This window comes from Amphiprion ocellaris, chromosome 13 (assembly GCF_022539595.1).
Source record: "Amphiprion ocellaris isolate individual 3 ecotype Okinawa chromosome 13, ASM2253959v1, whole genome shotgun sequence".
NCBI lineage: Eukaryota > Metazoa > Chordata > Actinopteri > Pomacentridae > Amphiprion > Amphiprion ocellaris.
Window position 1 is genome coordinate 21,663,518 of NC_072778.1, and position 20,024 is coordinate 21,683,541.

At 41.9% G+C, this 20,024-nt stretch overlaps 1 protein-coding gene across 1 annotated transcript; it reads right to left on the minus strand.

The window, feature by feature from the left end:
* Positions 1-827: 827 nt before the first annotated feature.
* On the minus strand, positions 828-19,288 carry nsd1a (nuclear receptor binding SET domain protein 1a). The gene is made up of 23 exons (XM_055016675.1): positions 18,902-19,288; positions 17,515-18,353; positions 16,966-17,107; positions 16,669-16,841; positions 14,756-16,586; positions 14,542-14,666; positions 11,696-11,909; positions 11,467-11,570; positions 11,303-11,362; positions 11,004-11,195; positions 10,786-10,878; positions 10,576-10,699; positions 10,257-10,457; positions 8,579-8,758; positions 7,662-7,818; positions 5,856-6,061; positions 5,625-5,737; positions 5,242-5,511; positions 5,027-5,143; positions 4,760-4,901; positions 4,545-4,651; positions 2,824-3,028; positions 828-2,190 (listed from the first exon to the last, which is right to left on the minus strand). Exons 2-23 carry the CDS (start codon positions 18,334-18,336, stop codon positions 1,373-1,375), a joined length of 6,396 nt encoding a protein of 2,131 aa, XP_054872650.1. The 5' UTR covers positions 18,337-18,353; positions 18,902-19,288; the 3' UTR covers positions 828-1,372.
* Positions 19,289-20,024: the final 736 nt, after the last annotated feature.

A 20,024-nucleotide genomic window follows, 5' to 3' on the forward strand; every position in this document is an offset into this window, starting at 1 on the left:
CATAAGCCTGATCTAGGTAGGTCCCACCCTGCAACCCACAGGACCCACAGAATTCACTGCCACCATCCCCTTGCCAAAGGACATCCCCAGCGGAGCATAAAGGAGAAACACAATATTAGGCAGGTGGTCATAATGTTATGCCTCAACAGTGATACTCTGTTCGTTCAAAGTGTTGCCATGACAGATACGTCACGGCTTTCATACTTCAGAGCAGCATCGATTGGACACAGCTGTAAACTACTGTTTCCAACACTTATCTGTTTACCAGCAGTGGAATGCATCTCTGTGCATTTACTCAAATACTCTGTTCATCTGAGGTATTTGTACTAGCAAATTTCTACTTTTGCTTCAACTCTCTACATCACTACACTCATCTGACAGCAGTAGTTACTTTGGAAATATAATTTTTTTGTGAAAAGCTTACAAAAATAGGATCTTTATCATTAATTAAAGACCCCCTCCAGTAAAAAATTAAATGCTAACATGTCCACATGGTGTGTTTCATATGCAAGAAGATACATGATTATACAGTTGAGTTTTATTTAGTTTTATCAATGACTGGAATGGAAAAAAGATTATGTTTCTTATGTCAGATCTGACTGTAAGTGAATCAAATCCTGAATAGTGCAATCAAAGGTTTTCTTTACTTATTTGGTTGGTGGAATAGCGTTATTATATTGTAAAACCAATGTTAGCCATATCTGTGGAAGGTTGTGGAATGTTGTGGTGTTATTTTTGTTTCTCTGTGGCTAGAATCTAAAACACTGACCTTTCCTGTTCTGTGGGAAAAACAATGAACAACTTAAACTTAATAAGAACCGAGACCATTGTGTCGTGAGAAGAATCATCTATAACCTTGATGACTCCAGTGGGTTTATTTTTGCATTCCTCACAAGCACCAAGCTGTGCCTAACTGTAACACGGGCCAGTGAGAACTCTATTTTGATAACTCCAGTAATAAGTAAGACAAATTTAAGACAGTAACAACAATGGAAGATGCCCTCATGGTGACAGTTTGATCAGGTGGGACTTCTCACCTTTTTCTTATATTCTTTTTTTTTTTTTTTTTTTTTTTTACAAAAGGCCAAAAAATACAAACAATATTAAGAGAAACAAACAGCAGAACATAACAGCACCAGACACAAATGAACATATTGACAGAAGTATAAAGAGACTGAGTGAATCAGCCACCGAGCCTTAGCACCAGCACACATCCCCACTGTCAGTCCAGCAGCCTGGAGATGAGAAGGCAATGTTGTACCAAGGTGAAGGCAGTGTTGCATTCAAGTAGGTACCAAATATTAAACTCTGTACGTTCTTTGAAAGTCTACCGAGAGTTTTTTGCTGAGGATTAATGAATGGATGGACTGACTCACTTATCATCCTCCACTCTTCCCCACTCCTCAAAGTCTTCCACCTCCCCCTCCGTCTCCCCATCATCAGCATCTTCATCCACAAAATCATCCCACATGTCATAGACATCACCTCCCTTGTTCTCGTCTTCATCCTCCTCATCGTCTTCCTCCAGATGGCCGTCTCTGTACAGTCGTTCATCCTCCTCATCTTCCACTATCTCCATCTCGTCCATTTCATTCTCCTCCTCCTCTACGTCCTCCTCGTCGTCATCTTCTTCTTCATCATCTTCATCATCATCATCATCCTCCACCTCCTCCATGTCTAACCCACACACCTCCCCATCCTCCACCTCTCCGTCCTCTCTCTCATCCTTGGAGGAGGAAGTAGTGGAGAAAGATTTCCCGTCAGTTCTGTCTGCGAGGTAAGACCTGCTGAAGGGGATGAAGCTCGAGGTAGCAGTCTTTGTGTTGATGTAGAGACGAGGAGGAGGCTCAGGCCTGGATGGTGCAGCCTGGCTGGCAGGGGAGGAGACGGGAGAAGCAGCAGAGGAGGAAGCTCTTCTGGAGTCTGGGACCAGTGAGGGAGCCATAGACAGACCCATGGCCCTGGGCCTCACAGAGGCCACGTTGGGCACGTATTCACGGATCTCCCCTGGCTCCAGGGGATCGGGCCCACAGGGGTCGTGTTCACTGCAAGACAGCTTGCCGTCCAGCTTGGAGATAAAGAGCATACCTTCTCGATGCTCCTTACAGTATGAGCTGGGGCACATCTCACAGAAAGAAGCTGCTTCTTTACCACAGATGTCACACTGGTGCCATGGACACTCCCATCGGCCTGGAGATAAAGATTAGTGCAGTTAGTATATATCTTATTTGATATAAATATGTACAAATAGGAAAAACGAAAAAGTTCTAACAACAAGTTGATAAAAAATGATTTGGTTTTGCTTAACTATATCTCCTCAAAAAAAAAAAACAGGATACTAGGATCATAAAAAAACTCAAGGCAGTATTCATGAGGCTGTGTGTTTGAAGAGGTATGTCACTAGAAATGACATGTTATCACACGATTTAAAAAAAGGAAATGTTTTGTTTACTAAAATGTTGTCGTTTAGTGCACTGTCATCTATATTCAACCTAAAAATACCTATACGGTTGAATATCTCGCTTATCAAAGTATAACGATTTCACACAACTTCACACGGTGTTCCAACAACTATCACTTCCTTAAATAAGAACTTTATTATATATGTTTATAAACCCTAAATGTTGAATGGGAAAAAAAACGTCATCTGATACAGCTGCTGGTGATGGCATGACTATTGTTATGTGCACTTGAGGATGATAAAAAATTTTATGCAAATTTGAGGCTGGCTACACAAAAGTTTTGACTGAATCTTTATCGGTTTATGGTTTGTTTTTAAAGCCTTCCTCTCACCAACAGAAACAACCCTCCACCTCTACTTGCCTGCAGGCCTCTTGGCCAGATTGAGACAGTCAGCATGATAGACCTTCGGACAGCCTGGCTTCTTACAGGACACTATCTGCCCTCCATCGCCACAGCTGAAGCACTCATCTTCCCTCTCCTTAGTTACTTCCTGCTTGGTCTTCTTCTTCATGGGTACCTTCCTTTTTCCTTCCTTCAGTTTCATTTTCTCAGCTGGTGGCTGGTTCTAAACAAGGACAAAGAATGGGACGATTACAAGGCAGCTCTTCTTTTAAAGAGCCCATATTTTGCTCAATAACAAGTTCATTTTTTAGTATTTTTAGTATTTTAGGGTCCACTAGGATAGGTTTACTTGCTTTAATGTTTAAAAAAAAAAAAACATTTTGTCACACTGTACATTGCTGCAGCACCTTTTTTCACCCTTCTTAAAAGCCCGTTACCTGAAAATCCCAGTCTGCTCTGATTGGTCAGCTGGCCAGAAAACACTGGTCAACTACTGTAACTTTACATCTTTGAGTACAGCCTGAGACACATATTCCAAACAGAAGCAGCTCTGGTGAGGAAATACCTGGCAGACTGCTTGGTATTTGTTTGAGGGCATGTACAACTAGTCGGTAGTCAGGCGTTACGCAAATGTGCTACACAGTGTAAGTAACAAAAGAAAAGCCTAGACTTCAAATAAGATGTTTCAGGCAGGTAAGGAGCGGTGATTTGTGTGGGAGGGAATAAATCACTCAGGCGGAAACCTCGTAAGTTTGTGAACCTTTTACGTGCACCAAATACAGCCATATCACACATTCATCCATTATCTATACACCTCTTAATTCTCATTAGGGTCGTGGGGGGGCTGGACTCTATCCCAGCTGACTTAGGGTGAAAGCAGGAGACACCCTGAACAGGTAGCCACTCTAATGCAGAGCCACACGGAGAGACAAACAAGCAAGTTCACTCACATTCACACCTACGGACAATTTAGAGTCACCAATTAACCTCAACATGTTCAGAGTACCCAGTGAAAACTCACACTGCACAGGGAGGACATGCAAACTCCACACAGAAAGAAGAAAAAGGGACTGCAAATATTTGGCCAAAGAACAATTCTGCATCAGTTGTCACATCAGTCATTGCTGACACCATATCAAGAGCAGTGCTATTTGTGCTTCGCTGTTCACTGATGCAGCTTCTGCCACGCGACGTTCCTGCTTACAGTATTCATCAAGTTTTCTCTGAAAGAAGTCAAGTGGCTTCTTGACGTGACTGGGATGTAATGTCTCTGCGTCTCTTCTTAATTTGTTTGGTTTCATACTGACCACTGCGAGTTTTCTGACATAAAACACACGGGGGTCTCTCCCCACCTCCTACCACATTTGCTGTGAAGTCAAGAGCAAGATAAGCCTCGTCAAATTTTCTTGACTTTTTTCAGAAGGTTGTATCTTGTTCATCTCCTGCTCTATTTTCCCTTTCATCCCGGCTAAACATTTCTCCATTCTCTGCAACTATTGATAGGTAATCACTGTGGGCGGAGCAGAAGGAATTGGGGAATGGTTACCGTGACAGCGCAGTTTGAGTATTGTTGTGTGCCGTGAAAAACAGGCCGATGGTAAAACAATGGCTCAGCTAATTAGTTCCGTGTAGACGGACCTTTTCCTCTCAGTTGCTCGCGCCTCCCCCCCTGACATGCCCCACACTTTGAGAAACACTGGGCTAGTCAGAGCATCAACTGATTAAATATGAAATTTTACCTTTGGTCGAACACCCAGGAAACCGCTACAGTTGGATGCTCCACATTTACAGGCTGTCTTTCCATTGCCAAGACACTCCAGATTGTAGTTGAAAGTCAGCTCCACACCTAAAGTACATGTTGTAGTTGTTCACAGGAGTAAATAAATAAAATAATATGCATTCCCATTCCTACACAATGTTAACACAGAAATGAGATGTAGCTTGTCACTCAAACCTTTTGGGATGTCTTGTAAAGCAAACAGTCCGACTCTGGTGTCTCCATTCACAGTCCACTTTTGAGTTTCACAGTTTGGCTGGCAACTGTGGTTCATGAACCGAGCCTGGTTCCCTTTTGGCCCAGCATCAATGATCCGGTCCTGCCGTTTAAAAAAAAATAAACAAAAAAAAAGATAAGCTGCTTTGCACAAATCATCTGGTCTGCATTATGAATGGAGTGTGCTGCTAAGTCGGGCTAATTCCAGACTGTTTGTGGGTATCTGACCTTGTCCAGTGTAAGCATGTAGAAGTTACAGATGTCATTCTCCTGAGCGTGTCTGATCCTGGCTCGACATTCTTCTTCATCTATCACCTCTCCCACATATTCACTCACAAAAGCCCCCTGAGAAGCATCAGAGTAAAAAAAAGAAGAAAGAAATAATGAAACAGGAAAATACGTAAAAGAAGTAAAACCTTCGGTCTGATTTATTTCCAACTGACCTTCTTAATGTCTGACACTCCACGTAAACCCCACCCTCGGGACAATGTCCTGAAAATCTCCACAGGTGTGTACTGCCGCTTTGTGAAAGCCTGGTTCTGACATCGCTCCCCTGCCGCACACACCTGAGGGTGGCACTCATACATCAGCATGCGATTAATGCACTCTGAGTCGATGCCACACGGGTTCTCGTCAGAGGCCTTACAGTTACAGCGGGGGATCTCTGACAAGTCCGCAGTGATAATCTGCACCTTCCCAATAGGCCGGTTTACCTGAGAAACAGAGACAGGACCATGATTTTACAGCACATCTCAGCAAGCTGGTTTCACATCAGAGTAGGTTAGTACAAAAGTACTCAAACTCTGCATCAGGTGACACAGCGTACCCTAATGTGCCTGTATGGAGGAGGTTTCTTGTCATTCTTTCTGTCCTCCTGAAGCTGCTTCATTTCTTTTTCTGCCTGAAGCTCCCTGAACCGCTCTGCTGCTTCAGTCAGGGCTATAAAGACAGACATATATTTTATGGAGACTATTAAAAGTGCACCTTTCACCAAGAATCAAAACAAGAAGCATAAAAGACAAGCTGAACACTTGCAAAAATAAAATTAAGCGCATACCCTTTTTGTATACTGCATCTGCACCCTTGCCCATTTTTTCTATGTTGTGAGTGTCACCCTCCATGTAGGGAAAGACTCTAGCCTGGTATGTCCACACAAAATCTTTGGAGCCAAAGAATTGCACTGGGAACTCTCCCACCTCATGTTTCATCCTTAAGATGTTATTTGGGACATCTTTGGCCAGACAGACTTCAGCAGGCCACCACCTAAAGAGTCAGAGCAGGTTCAGAAATACAATACATTTAACAAAGTAAACAAAGGTTTACATACACTTGCAAAGACCATCGTAGCAGTCTTGACTCCTATAAATCTTACTTTTCTATGATGGAATTACTAAAACACATCACCTCTGTAATTATGCATTTTGGTTCATTCATAAATTTATTATAGTTCTTTTGGAAATATGACAAAATCTGCTGGATCAAAATATACATACAGCAACTTGAATTGGAAGTTTTGGTGATTTAGAAAGTTCATCTCATTAGTGACTACAATTACGCCCACACCTCCTGTTACTATTGTACACCAGCATCATACAACCCATCCTCTTATACTGCTCTCCCTGCTACTTCAACATGCTCTCCATCTCCAACAGAAATAGACTCACTAAAATAACACATATAGCATCCAAAATTATTAATCTGCCCACCATGGACCTCTCCCATCTCAACAATAGAGCTGTGACACGCATGGCTCGGACAGTCAGCAGGGACTCGGACCATCCCCTCCACACCCACTTCTCCCTACTGCCCTCTGGCTGGAGATACAGGACTCTGAGGTGGAAACGGGCACGCTTTAGCAAAAGTTGTCCCCTCCGCCATTGCTGCTCTTAATCACCGGTAGTGTGTCTCCCACCCATTCCTCACCAGCATGTGTGTTGTCCTATTGTCCTGTGCTCAATTGTCCATAATATGTGTATTTTTTATGTACCTGACAGTGCCTGTGACAACAAATATCCCCTTGGGGACAATAACGGTCTATCTATCTAACTACAGTTGGTGACTCCTCCAAGCCAATTTAAATAGACTACACTTATCAGTCTCAGTCACAAAGATTACAATGGGAAAGATCTCAACAAGATCTGAGAAATAAAATCTGTGACTTAAACAAGTCAGAAAAGTCACTTGGAGCCATTTCAAAGCATCTACAGGTCCCAAAATCATCTGTGCAAACAATTGTTTACAAGAATAAAGTGCCTTTTACAGTTGTGTTACTGCCACACTCAGGAAGAAAACACAAGCTATCCCCTTTTGCCAAGACAACTGATCAGTATGGTCAAGAGCCAACCAAAAATCACCAAAAAACAGGTCTGCAGAGAATTAGAAGCCCCTGGAGCTCAGGTGTCAGTGTCCACATCTAGTGTGTTCCAAGAAGGAAGGTCTGTCTTCAGAAACAGCATCTTAAGGTTTGACTGGAGTTTGCTGTTGATCACATGGACAAAGAAAAAGCCTTCTGGAGGAAAGTTTTGCGGTCAGATTAACAGCTATTTGGCCACAATGACCAGAAATATGTTTGGAGGAGAGAAGGGGAAATTTAACCCCAATAACACCAAAACCACCATCAAGCATGTGGTGGTGGTAGTACGATGCTCAGTCAAAGATACAACTGGAAGCTTGCCAGAAGCTTGTGGACAGCTACCAAAAGCTGCTAGTTAAGGTGAAAATGGTCCAGGGACATCCAACCAAATATTTGCATTGCATGTATGCTATTTTTGACTGAGCACCTTTTGTCATAGTTTAGGAAGGCCTATGTTAAATATATAAAAGAACTGCTGTGTGTACAGGAAAGACAATGCTGTGACCTTACCTATAGCGTCCCCATTTGACCCACAGTATGTCTTTAATATGAGGCTTCTTTCCAGCTTTGCAGTCATTGCAGAACCAGCTACCCTGAGGCATCTCCATATTCAAACATTCCCGATGGAAAGCAGCAGGACAGGCTTCACAGCACAGCAGACTGCCCCCTGTAGATTCACAATACACAAGTTTTGTTACTGTTAGTTTATTTAATAGTATTGTTTGGTCTATAAAATGCTAACAGTGATGAAAAATACCCACCACAACTGATTCCACAAGAAAAGAAATGGAGACAAACAAGCATTTGTATATATTTATTAGGCAAAACCAGTAAATCCATACCAGATCGTTGACTTATTATCAACACTATCATCAGTATTCTGGTGATCCACTAACTGACTTTTCATTAACATCACTAAATGACACAAAGCAGTGAAATGAAGAGACTAAAGACTCAATAAGATACTTCAGTGAATTCAAATGATTTCAGCTGTACCAATTCCCATTATCACTGTCAGTGATAATAGCATACCATTTTAAACATGTAGTTTTAGCAGACAGGTTCTGACACACTCCTTGAGGATGGCCTTGGTCTAATAGCTGCTGGGTCTCAGAGGCAGATTTGTGAGTAAAAACAGCATGCCAGTGGCAAGGAACGGTTGTATTTATAGCGAAATTTGCCCAGTGGGAGCATTTGTGTTGAAGAATAAAACGGAGCATAAAATTAATTCAGAACACATTACGCTGTCTTGAAGAACGCAGCACAGTTCATTTTCCAAAGCAGCAACTCCATTTGAAACATGAAGACAGTGTGCCAACAGGTACATTAGTCTAGTCAATTCCAAGGTGTTTAATAGTTTCAGACCTGAACTCATGATGAAATATGTATGTTATCTTAGTATCACACTGAAACTAGGCATGGCTCACCTTCAGAGCAGACAAAGCACCAGCTAACGTTGATGTGTTCGTGGTTCTTGCAGCCCTTGCGTGGAGTGAAGTGGTTTGGACACAGGAAACTGTTGTTTGCCAGCACCAAGCTGCCTGCTGCCATGCAGTTATCATTGGCATGATAGGCCACAGGACAGCGCACACATCGGGCCAACCGACCTACAACACACATACAAAGGAGGAAAGATGGTTTAAACCATGCACACCTGGACTGTTACCTGAGGACTGTAGACTTATTCAACAAAAGCAGAGCACTTTCATTTGTTTTACAGAATCTGGTTAGAGCAAATGTTGTATTTTTGGAGAATTTTTAAATGAGCCATTAGAATAAAATAATTTTGGTAAATTATCAGGGTTGAAAGCTTACATTTGGAGACAGAACCAGTAGTCACACATAATTAGTTCAGGGACCGTCAGAAACTTGAACACTGGACAATTGTAATTGTTTCACAGTTTTGTTTTTTTTTTTGCTCTGATCAATGGTGGAATTTTGGCTCTTTTGTTTTAAAGACAACATGCCTTTCAAACCATTTTTGAGTTTCAGAAGGTTAAACACACACACTCACTCCAAATGTTGGACACCTTACACCCTGACTGACCAAATAAACTCAACTTAATCTGACTATTGAAGAGATAGTCACACAAAGCACAAGAAAGCAGTTATTTAAATAAGCCAAGCTTAACTCACTGTTACATGAAACTATGCCAAAATGCTGTACAATCATGTTTAATGGAGCCACAGCAAATTTGCACAATCCAAGATAACATCTAAGGCTACGAGCCTTGAGTCTAATAACACATGAGCAAAGATGCCAGAGTTGCTGGTTACAGTCACTACACTGAGTAACTGCCTCTGCTTGAGTAATAATAATAGAAAGCTAAATACCTACATAAATCCTGATTATCTCCACAAATGAAACTGAACAACATGAATTGAAGTGAGGCTTTTAATACTTATCCAAAGCAACAAAAAATAAAATAAGCAATGATGGTATCCAAATTCCAGAACCTGCAACTAGTTTAGCAAAGGCATCATGAATCTGGTTTGCAAGACACTCAAACCTGAAACTGCTCAGGAATATTATATTAGACCATTAGTGCAGAGACACTGCACATAAACAGGTGAAATGTACTCTTGTGAACAAAAATATTCATACACGTAAAACACACACACACACACACACACACACACACACACACACACACACACACACACACACACACACACACACACACACACACATATGGCAGTCTTGTGTTTTCAATGATTTCAATTCATAGATTTATTATATATTTTGTGACAAATATGCATGTTTTAAAGACTCCATCATAACAGTTATGGGAGTCATTGAAAACTCAAGACTGCCATGATAAAGATGGTTTTTACAAGTGCATGTAAACTTTTGTTCATGACTGAAGCTAAGGCTACAGTACACTCTCTTTGCTAAGTATACATAGAAACATATATACAGCACAATTTTTTAAGTTCTAAGAAATATGAGTGCTTTTGTTTCACGGACACTTTGTTGCAAAAGCATGGACAGCCTCCAGCTCAATATAGCAGTAAATATATAAAGCTACGAAGACATGAAATGTAAACTCTGCATGTCATTTCTAATATGTCCCAATTTTCACATTATAAAACAGTGGAACTTACCTTTAGAGCTGCAGAGGTTTAGAGGGTTGGTAATGTGACAGGACAGACACACATGGAGGGGGCAGCGGAAGCCTTTGTTATGGGGCTGGGTGGCTGAGAATGCTAAAATACAGTCGGTGTGGTAGAACTTCCCACACAGTGGTATAATGCAGCGCTTCACCCCGTTGCCAGACTTCTTACACACAAAGCATGTGTGCACACCTGAGAGGAACACAAAATACAAGCACAAATTTGAATTTTTTTTAACTTATCTGTGTCAGGGTATTCATTTTAAGATCAAACTGCTTTGAGCCCTCGGCCTAACACGAGCTGTACCCACCAGTGTTGCATTCACGACAGAAGAATTTTCCCTTGGGAGCCATTGACAGGCCGATACACTGCGGGTGAAAGGCTCCGAAACAGTGGCCGTCACACACCACCAGGTCTCCTATCCTCTCACACACCTGCACAGACACAGTAAGAGACATGCTAACAATTGACCTGTTGCAAAACACGAACAAGCCACACACTTTCTGATCAACTGTTTCACCTGACAGACGTTCTCCTTCAAGGATGCAGCTCCTATTTTCCCTTTTACATCCACTTGAGAAGAGAGGCCATCATTCAGACCAACCGGCAGCACCTACAGAGATTAATGTCATCTGCTGTTACTCAAGTACAGTATCTCATGGATGCAAGCAAATGGAATATTTTCTTTTCTGACAGATGACCTATGACGTATTTAACTGAATGACACAACATGCACACCTCGGGTTTGGGAGTTAGTGTTCCAGTGTGTATATTTTGCTTCTCCTCAGTGCTGCAGGGCTCCATCTCTGCCTCCTGCTTGGGGGTCTTAGGTCTTTGAGGGCTGGGAGATCTGCTTTCTGAGGCTTTGGAGGTAACAGCAGGGGCAGGAGATGTGCTGGTGGCAAGCTTCTCTTTCCTCAGAGATCCAAGCTGTCCAATATGAGATTGTGTTTAGGAAGGTTAGACATAATTTTAGAATCATACTGTTTACTAGGATACAAGAGACAAAATTTTTTGATCTTGTGCTTTTGTACTACCTGAGTTTTCTTGACCAACACCTTCACCTCTGACGTAATTCCACTGTACCGCTTTTGCTCCTGGAGGACAAACAATAAAACGATTGTGAGAATACGGTCAAAATTTTCAGTGCTAATACAGAAAGCCAACTCGATATATCTTTGATCCCTCAGTCTTATCATACTTTCTTCTTAGCAGGAGCAGCAGACACTTCTTCTATGGTACATTCCAGCACCTTGTGTGACAGCTTTCTCGGCCTCTTTCTTTCTAGGCTTGATAATCCCGCATCTAAGGTAAAAACAATTCAATAATACATCATCTATTAAATCAGAAAGACAACATTTCAGTGACAAGCAAAACAGAAGATTGTGGAATGAAACATATGATTAAGTTAAATGCTTAGGATTCTGTACCAGATTCAGGAGGTAGATAGTTTTCTTCTGCTGTCTCTGTGTTGAAAGAGGGTTGAGTTGCAAGTGGAGATGCTGATGGTGCTACAGGAGAAAGCTCATCTTGAGATGGACTCAGTGCTGCTGGAGCCTCGGTGGACTCCACAGGTGATGGAGTTGAGGTAACAGTCCCTGCCGAAGTGTTGAGATCGTGGAGTGCTGTTATCCCTGAAGTGTGCTGCACATTTACATGAAATGAAGTAGGGTTTGAGCACATTAAATATCAAGTTTCAAATTAAACACTTGGGGTGTGTTTAGCTGTGTTGTGGTAAGAACATGTGGCCGTCTACAAGCAGGTACATGTACCTACAACGTGTTGCACTGATAGGTGGGTGTAGTGGGATGTACTAGGCATACTTAAAATATACATATTATGTGCATAATGATCCTAAAGGTTCCCTGGAAACACATTGTTTACTGTAAGCTGCTGTGGTGGAAAGCAACTAAGTAAATATACTAGGGCTGGGACTTTAACGCGTTAATTTTGATTGATTAATTAATTACTGTGGAAAATAACGCATTAAAAATAATAACACAATTAATTGCACCCTCTTCAGTTCCCTCATTTCTGGCACACCGGTAACGCTGATGAACACTCCAGCCCAGTAGGTGGCGGTAATGAACCTAAAATCTGTTTGTAGCCATGAAGAACAAGCACAGGAAGCACTGAGTGAAGTCAGGCACTGGTGAACAGTGAAAGATGATAATATTGAGCTTGTTGGGCAGAAAGTTTTCTTTTAAAAATTTTCCCGATGGCAGCTTGGATAAAAGCCTGGTTCTGTGCAAATTGTACAACAAAGAGTTTTCTGATCACTGCAGCACTTCAAGCCGACGGTATCACCTCAATGTAAAACATGTTGCTGTTAGCACCAGAGCTAACGTTAGCTACAAGCCATGCTAACGGCTAACGGTGTAGCCATCCCATAATAGACCATTTTTCTAGACAGTGCTTGAGTTTACAAAAAGTCTTAAAATGTTGAATAAAATCGCTATAATTGTACTTAGATTTACAGTAATCTGTGAATTTAGCAGACAGATAAATAATACCGATAAATAGAAATGAAACATTTTTGTGGTTTAAGTTTTTACTCCATCGAGACTCTGCCTCCTTGGAGGAGGAATAACCTAAACAACAAAAATATCTCTTTTAATAACTTAATTATGAAATTTTTTTTTATAAAAAAATACATAAATAAAAATTGATATTCCTATAAAAAGTACCATCAAATTTACACCATTTATCAGACCCACAAAAGATGAAAACAGAATAAATCTCTGGATTTTCAACTTTTTGAAGCTCCTTGAACTACTTATGCTGATTTTATGTGCCACACAGTGGAAAAAACAACTAAATTCAGGTTTAAGTCATCAAAATCACTTTTTCTATATGTCCCATTTTCCTTTTTTTTAAACATAAATTTTAAATTATAAACATGTATATGTCTATTCATTGATTCAACTGTCAACCACAATTTTATTTGAATTGAAAATTTTCACTTATTGTGTCAAATATTGCTATTTGACAAAACTGCAATTAATTGCGATTAATTAATGACAAAGCCTGTAATTAATTAATTTCTTAAATCGCGTCCCACCACTAATATTTACTCAAATACGTAAGTTCTATTTTGAGTAGGGCTGAATGATTTGGGGAAAATATCAAATTGCAACTTTTCTGACAGAGCTAGCAATTTCTATATGATTTGCAATAGAATTTTATTAATTTCATGTTTTTCTTTTTTTCATTTAAGTCAAGCTTCAGTTCAATGTTTTATAAATTTAATAGATGTGATGGAGCATTACCACATGATATACCATGAAAAGTGTAACTGTCGCACAAGGAGAATGTTATGAATTTGTAAAACTGTTGACGTGACTGTTCAAGTCCTGGGGCAGTCATGCTGCATAATGTATATCCTAAACTGCAGCCTTTGTGTTTTGGACTTGTTTCAAATTGTGATTTCAATACAGAATTGTTTATTGTTTAGCCCAAATTTTCAAGTATTTTCACTCAACTATTTGCACACAACACATTTTTAAAAGATGGCTTCATCCAAAAGTGTGGCTCACATTTCATGTCGTTGAGCTGTTAACAGCACCACCAAACAACGACTTTTTTCTTTTAAACTTTTTACATGGTTTCCTTTGAAGACATGTTCAAATGATCCAAGATCTCACCAAAACATTTCACAGATTAGCGAAAAACTCCAAAAATCGAAAACAGATTTGTGGCTCAGAACTTAGTTTCTTCTTTTGTTTTCTCTCATTATTTTATGGCCCCTCAGATATATTTGCTGTGCCGTATATAAAATTGGATGTAAAATAGCTCTAACTAGATCCACCTACAGCTGCTACAACAGTAACATTCTCCTGACACACAGAAGGTTCACTAATAATGGGCTCACAGTTTCATATATATATATATATATATATATATATATATATATATATATATATATATATATATATATATATATATATATATATATATATATCAGTCAGAGGGACCAAAGCAGAATTTTTACTTTACATTTGGTGTCTAGTTATGCAGTTAAGATTAATAATGCAGTACTTTCACTTATAATGGGCTACTTTTATGTTGCTGTATCTGTACTTTTACAGTTACAGTTACTTTTACAAGTAAAGGATCTGAAGACATGTTCCACCACCAACCAGGACAGATAACACTGTTTAGGCATATATAGATGATGCAGCCTGTTAAAAAAAAACTGTTTGAGCATAGAGTTTCCAAGTAAAGAAAATGATATGTGTACTTTAATGTATACTGTAAGAAAATTGAAATTTCTTACCACTTTGGAAGATTCTGAAGTGTGTTTCTTTGATCTTTTTTGGGGGGCAAATATTTGTTCATACTCCTCAGTCGACTCCAGGAGCCTTTTAGTTGGTTTCCGGAGTCGTTTGTTCTCTGATTGTCCTGTGCAAGAATAAATAATGAACATATCACTTTCTTTCTCATTTTACTTTCTTGCCAGACAAATTTAACTTCAGCTGTTTGCGTCTTACCAGCTGTGCTGCTTGTATCTGACAAATGTGAGTCATTCTCTGTGTGCTTCTCAACTCCTCCATCCAGATCTGGTGACCCCCTCAACTCACCAGACACCTTGCTCACACCTTCACCTTTCTTCTCAGCAGCCTCCTCAACCACCTGCCAACGCTTCTTTGGAGCCACTGTGGATTCTGAGTTCTTATCGACGTAGCTGGTGGACGGACTGGCAGCGATGTGAGAATCAGATCCAGCATCTGCTAAGTCAGCGTGGCCACTGACAAACTCCCTGCCATAGGCCATGTCAGCCAGGTCTGAAGACAGGCCAGGTATGCTAAGTTTCAGTTTGGCCGGCAGTCTTTGTTTTCTTCTCTGCTTGTCTGAGCTTCCAGGCTGAGAGTGAACAGGAAAGTCTTCACAATAGAAGGTGTCAGTTTTCATGATCGCTTTACTCCTAACCTTGCTTTTCACCACTGTATTTTGGGGTATTGAGGATTTTCCTGATTGGTCATTTTCTAATTTGATCCCATGAGTGAAACCACCACAAGAACCCTTCAGAAGGTCACTTTCTGTAGAAGTAGGGATCACTAGAGGTTCCTCCTTGATTAGCACAGGTGATGGTGGAATGATCAGGGGTTTTCCTTCTTTTTCTCTGGTATCATGCATGTCTTTCAGGAGCATCAGAAAAGTACTGAATTTATAATTGGAATCAGGCCGAAATGCAGTCACCTCAGCATCACTACTGTCCTCTTTCACAAGAGATTTAAATGTTAGTTCCTTGATGTCCTGAAAAGTTTCCAATGGAGAGAGAGAGAGGGATGGGGAAGTGGTTGATGTATCTGGGACAATGTTTTCTGTCTTAATCTTAACAGGTGGCAAAGTGGGTTCACGTGAGCCCACACACTTTGACTTAATCAATGAGCCATTACGAATTAGTTTCTTGCCCAGCTTCCTTGCACGTCTTTTTGGAGAACTGCGTTTTACAGTGGGTGATGCGTTGCTGGTGGATTCCCAGTTAGGAGACATTTCAGTTTTGATGGGAGCATGAGTAGGTGTATTATTATTATCCAAGGAGGTTTCGGTTGAGATTTGGCTTGTGGCCAGTGCATCTTTGAGATCTTTCTCCTCCTCTGCTTTTAGAGCCCTTGTCATTAGACGACTGCTGGCAGGAAGATCCACTGAGTGCTTTTCACTTGAACTGTATGACAGTTTCACACAGCTGCCCAAATTCTGTTCAGAGCTTGTATTTTTAGATGTCAATTTATTTTTATAAATGCTAGAGGAATCACATGAATCTGTGCATCGACTGGCTTTTTCATTACACTTTTTAGCTTTTGCTGAACCCTGTTCTTTCCTGACCAATCTGTCAATGTCCTCTATTAGAGGCATTGCTGTGCGTTTAGGACGATGCAGCATTGGGACTGAATCCAGGTCAGCATAAGGTGAGTCCTTCGGCTCCTCTTTCAGTGCATGCGTTGTTGTATGAAACGGGCCCGTTACGTTTGTGACACTAGATGATTCCTTTGATCCACCAACTATATGACCAAATATGTCTGATAAACATTTCTTTTTCTTCTTGCAAACTTTACTCTTATTGGCTTGAACAGTAGAGTTTTTAATGAGATGGTGCTCATTTCCGTTGGGAGCTGTATAGGGTGATAAAGGTTGACTGGGGTCCACAGAGACAGAGGCGACCTCCTGTGGCTTTTCAGTCGGGTGTGGGCTGGGTATACGCTCTTCGCCCTTAATGGAAACTGAAAGTATGCTTTCACTATTCCTTTGTCGACCTGGGAGCAGATACTCAGCTTCTGCCACACTGACTTTCCACGCAGTCAGCAAACTTTTGGGTATCTGCCAAGAGTAGAATTAACATTCAGAATAATGTTCACGGTGAGTAAATATAAGATTTTATAAGATCACTTCATGAATTTACCGTGTACTTGTAGTCTTTCTCCTTTTGCTTCCCTCTCCGCCTAAGCACAGGTAGGTCTTTAAACTGATGGCCTCCCTCAAATGGAAGAATGACACTCCCTGGGACCCAGGCGCATTCTCTAATCTCCCCAAATGTCTCCAGGTAATACACGCGACAAGGACGGGGACTTGGAACTGAAACCAAAGCACATTCATTAACTGACATACTCCCATAAGAATTCATCTGGTTGGTACTACGTGTCAGGTAAAGGCTAAGTTGTGGTAAACAATTTGATTTTAAATTGACATGAAACCTCACCTTTCATCTTAGTGTGAATCCCCTGGTCTTGGTCACAGGTGACTTGGCAGGGCCACCAGGGCCGTCTGTTAAATTTCGCCCACACCAAGTCCCCTTCCAGGTATTTCACTGCAGGAAGAGGCTTTTTCTTTGGGCTGTTGGACTGATCAGCACAATGAAAATGCTTTAAATATCTGATGCTGAAAACAGTGATACTGTTTACTGCTGACATTCTGAGTAATAACAGATTAATAGGGAAGGTCCTCATTTGAATTACAAATGCTGTTAGGGCCCAGTATCGTGCTGCACTGGCATTGAATTTAAACTGTTATCCGCTGTTGACATTTTAAAGCTTTCTGTCTATCCGTGGTGCAATTCATATCTGAAACATCAATTAAACTGTAATGAGGATGGCACACAGGTGTACAAGTTGTCCAAGTTTAACAAAGCTACGCATAATTATTAGGTGATAAAAAAAGCTTTCCGAATTAAGAAATACATAAATAGGATAAACTTATGTGAATTTGTTTATACAGAAGTCATAAAGTATTCCAGGTGATTTGGACTCACATTGGAGTTGGTGCCAGCTGGTGAGATAAGTCCAGGGTCAACTGGAGAGGTAAGTTCACCGTCACTGTCAGATTCCTCGCCAAAGCTCCACCCATCTCTCATAGTGATTTCTGGCAGTGCACTGGGGCTTAGTGTGGGGTTGAGTTCAGATATAGTTTTGGACATTAAATTAAAGACTGTAGGTTTGTATGTTCTTTTGTCCACCCCTGAGTTGCATGTGGCCTTGCCCTCAGTTCGGTCATGACTGTGTTTAGGGGAGTGGCGAAAAGACACAAGCTCCTCGCTGCTATCGTGCTCTCCATCCTCCTCCTCCTCCTCCTTTATGTCACTGCTGTCAAACAGTGTGGACTCAAAATGCAGGTAACCATTCTGGATGGGGTAACAGTGCTCAAAGCTGTCAGAACTGTGAGGGGAGAAGCCATTTCTGCTCATGTCCTGAAGAGTCTCAAAAGGCTCCAAGTCCTCATTGCTTGGAGAAGAAGGCACCTGGACTGTTGGTGCCTCAAACTCATCATCATCATCAGTGATTGGGCTTGCACAGTGCAGGTTGTTGTGAGGATAGAGGTCCTTCTCTGGGTCAGGTTTGCTGTCCTGCGGCCTCCTCAGCGCGTTGTAGTGGTGAGACCGGTCCGGCTGATTGTACCCCAGTAAAGCAGGTTGTTTGAGGCTGGACGATGGCAACTGCGCGGCCGACGGCTGGTCTAATCCTCGCTTGACAATGCCATAGGAAGTGCTCACAAGGTCATTGCGGGGCCTCAGCTCTGGCTGGCTTGAGCCAAACACTGAGCTAACCCTAAGACCCGGTCTATATGACTGATTCATGTTGTCATGCCTTTAGCCTGTCAAATAAAAAAGAGGCAGGGTCAGATGAGGGGAATGTGCCACGGAAGTTTAAATACAGTCTGTGGGTGTTACTGAGGCGTGTGTAGCCTTCTGTACAAGACTAGAAAGCATGCTGACATTGATACATTTCGTAAACAAAATCCAGTCGGACAGAAACCTGTGAAAAGAGCACACCAGCCATGGACTGTGCGCACACACATACACACACACCAATAAGCCGACACTGCATGGCCTCCATTCCAGAGGCCAGTCGGACGGCACAAGACAAAACACAACCGTGCACATATTTCATTCACAAATTATTAGAAAATAGCGCCGCTTTGTCTGCTGATCGCGGGTCATGGCGATCGCTGACTCGTACAGTCAATGGAGGAGCGCTGAGGCTGTAGTAGAGGTGGTGACTCTGAGCCATCACAGAAACACTGAGTGGCTCACACAAACAAGCTACAGCCGCACACCGACATAGGAAGCTACTATTCACTCACAAAAAAAGAGCTGATCGGCACCAAGTTCACCAACACGTGGAAAAACGTGAAAAACTCACCATTTGGAGGTCGGTCACCGTGAAACCAACAGCGGATCTTTGATAATGTGGCACAAAGCGAGTGTTTTTCTCGGTTTGTGAGAGCAGATCTGCACAATCCCAGCTGCAGCAGCACTAGTAGTAGGCCAAGGCACAGCTCTCATTCTCGGCACTTCATCGCCTCAGCGGCGGCCCTCTGAAAAAAAAACTGTCACACTAGATACAAAATAACAAGAAAATCCCCCTTTACGCTGCAAATCTAACAGCGGCGAAATTCAGTGTGCCATAACCGGTCCCCTAACAGCCACAGCGGCTTATTTACTACATGATTTTTGCCTGCTGTCGAAGTGCCCCCGGTTATGTTAAAACAAGCCCAGACTGCCTGTGTTGGTGAGCAGCAACCAATCGGCACTGCTACCCAACCCCCCGTCTGCAGAGGGCCGTGACACTCACCCTACGAACACACACACACACACACACACACGCCGGTACACGCACGCACTCAAGCACACACACGTACGTGCACGTGATTGTGCATCCAGGTGAAGTTTATAATAATAATAATAGTGACTGGTATCTAATATAAGCTTAAATCACTTATGAATGGCCAGATTTTTGGACATTCGGCCCTTTAGTGCGCATCTGCCCAATTCTTTAACTCAACTAACTGAACCAGGCCTGTCTATCTGTGTGCAGCGGGCAGGGAGATCGACAAAAAAGAGGCGATTGCAGTGCGCTAATAACCACACGGCCTTTCCGACTGAACCAAACTCTGTGCGCCATGTTGTCTCTGCACAGTGCTCTGACATGAGGAAACAGGCCGCTAGGCGCTCAGGAAAATAAGATAAAGACGGGGTGAGTCAGTGAGGCTGTGAGCGTGCGTAAAACCGAGGTTTGCCACGATTCCCCGCGGTCGTCTCCTAACTTGTCCTCATATAACACCATGGATTCGGTGTGAATCAAAGTGAAACACATCCACAGATGCGCAAACTTTACGCACAATAGGCTCGCTGCAGTGGGCCAGTCCTTAAAGATCAAACAAAGACCATTCACTTCCACGCCGAGCTGACAGCAGAGGAGCTTACCTCTCTGTGCAGTACTTTTAAAACATATGGTAGGATTGTTGGCTCAGATCTGCACGCGG

Bases quoted from the DNA above. Each gene is read 5' to 3' on its own strand.
- nsd1a (XM_055016675.1), bottom strand. From the start codon at position 18,336: ATGAATCAGTCATATAGACCGGGTCTTAGGGTTAGCTCAGTGTTTGGC. The intron at 16,587-16,668 runs GTAAATTCATGA...TACTCTTGGCAG, and splicing joins AGAAAGACTACAAGTACACG to ATACCCAAAAGTTTGCTGAC. The intron at 14,667-14,755 runs GTAAGACGCAAA...ATTCTTGCACAG, and splicing joins AGATACAAGCAGCACAGCTG to GACAATCAGAGAACAAACGA.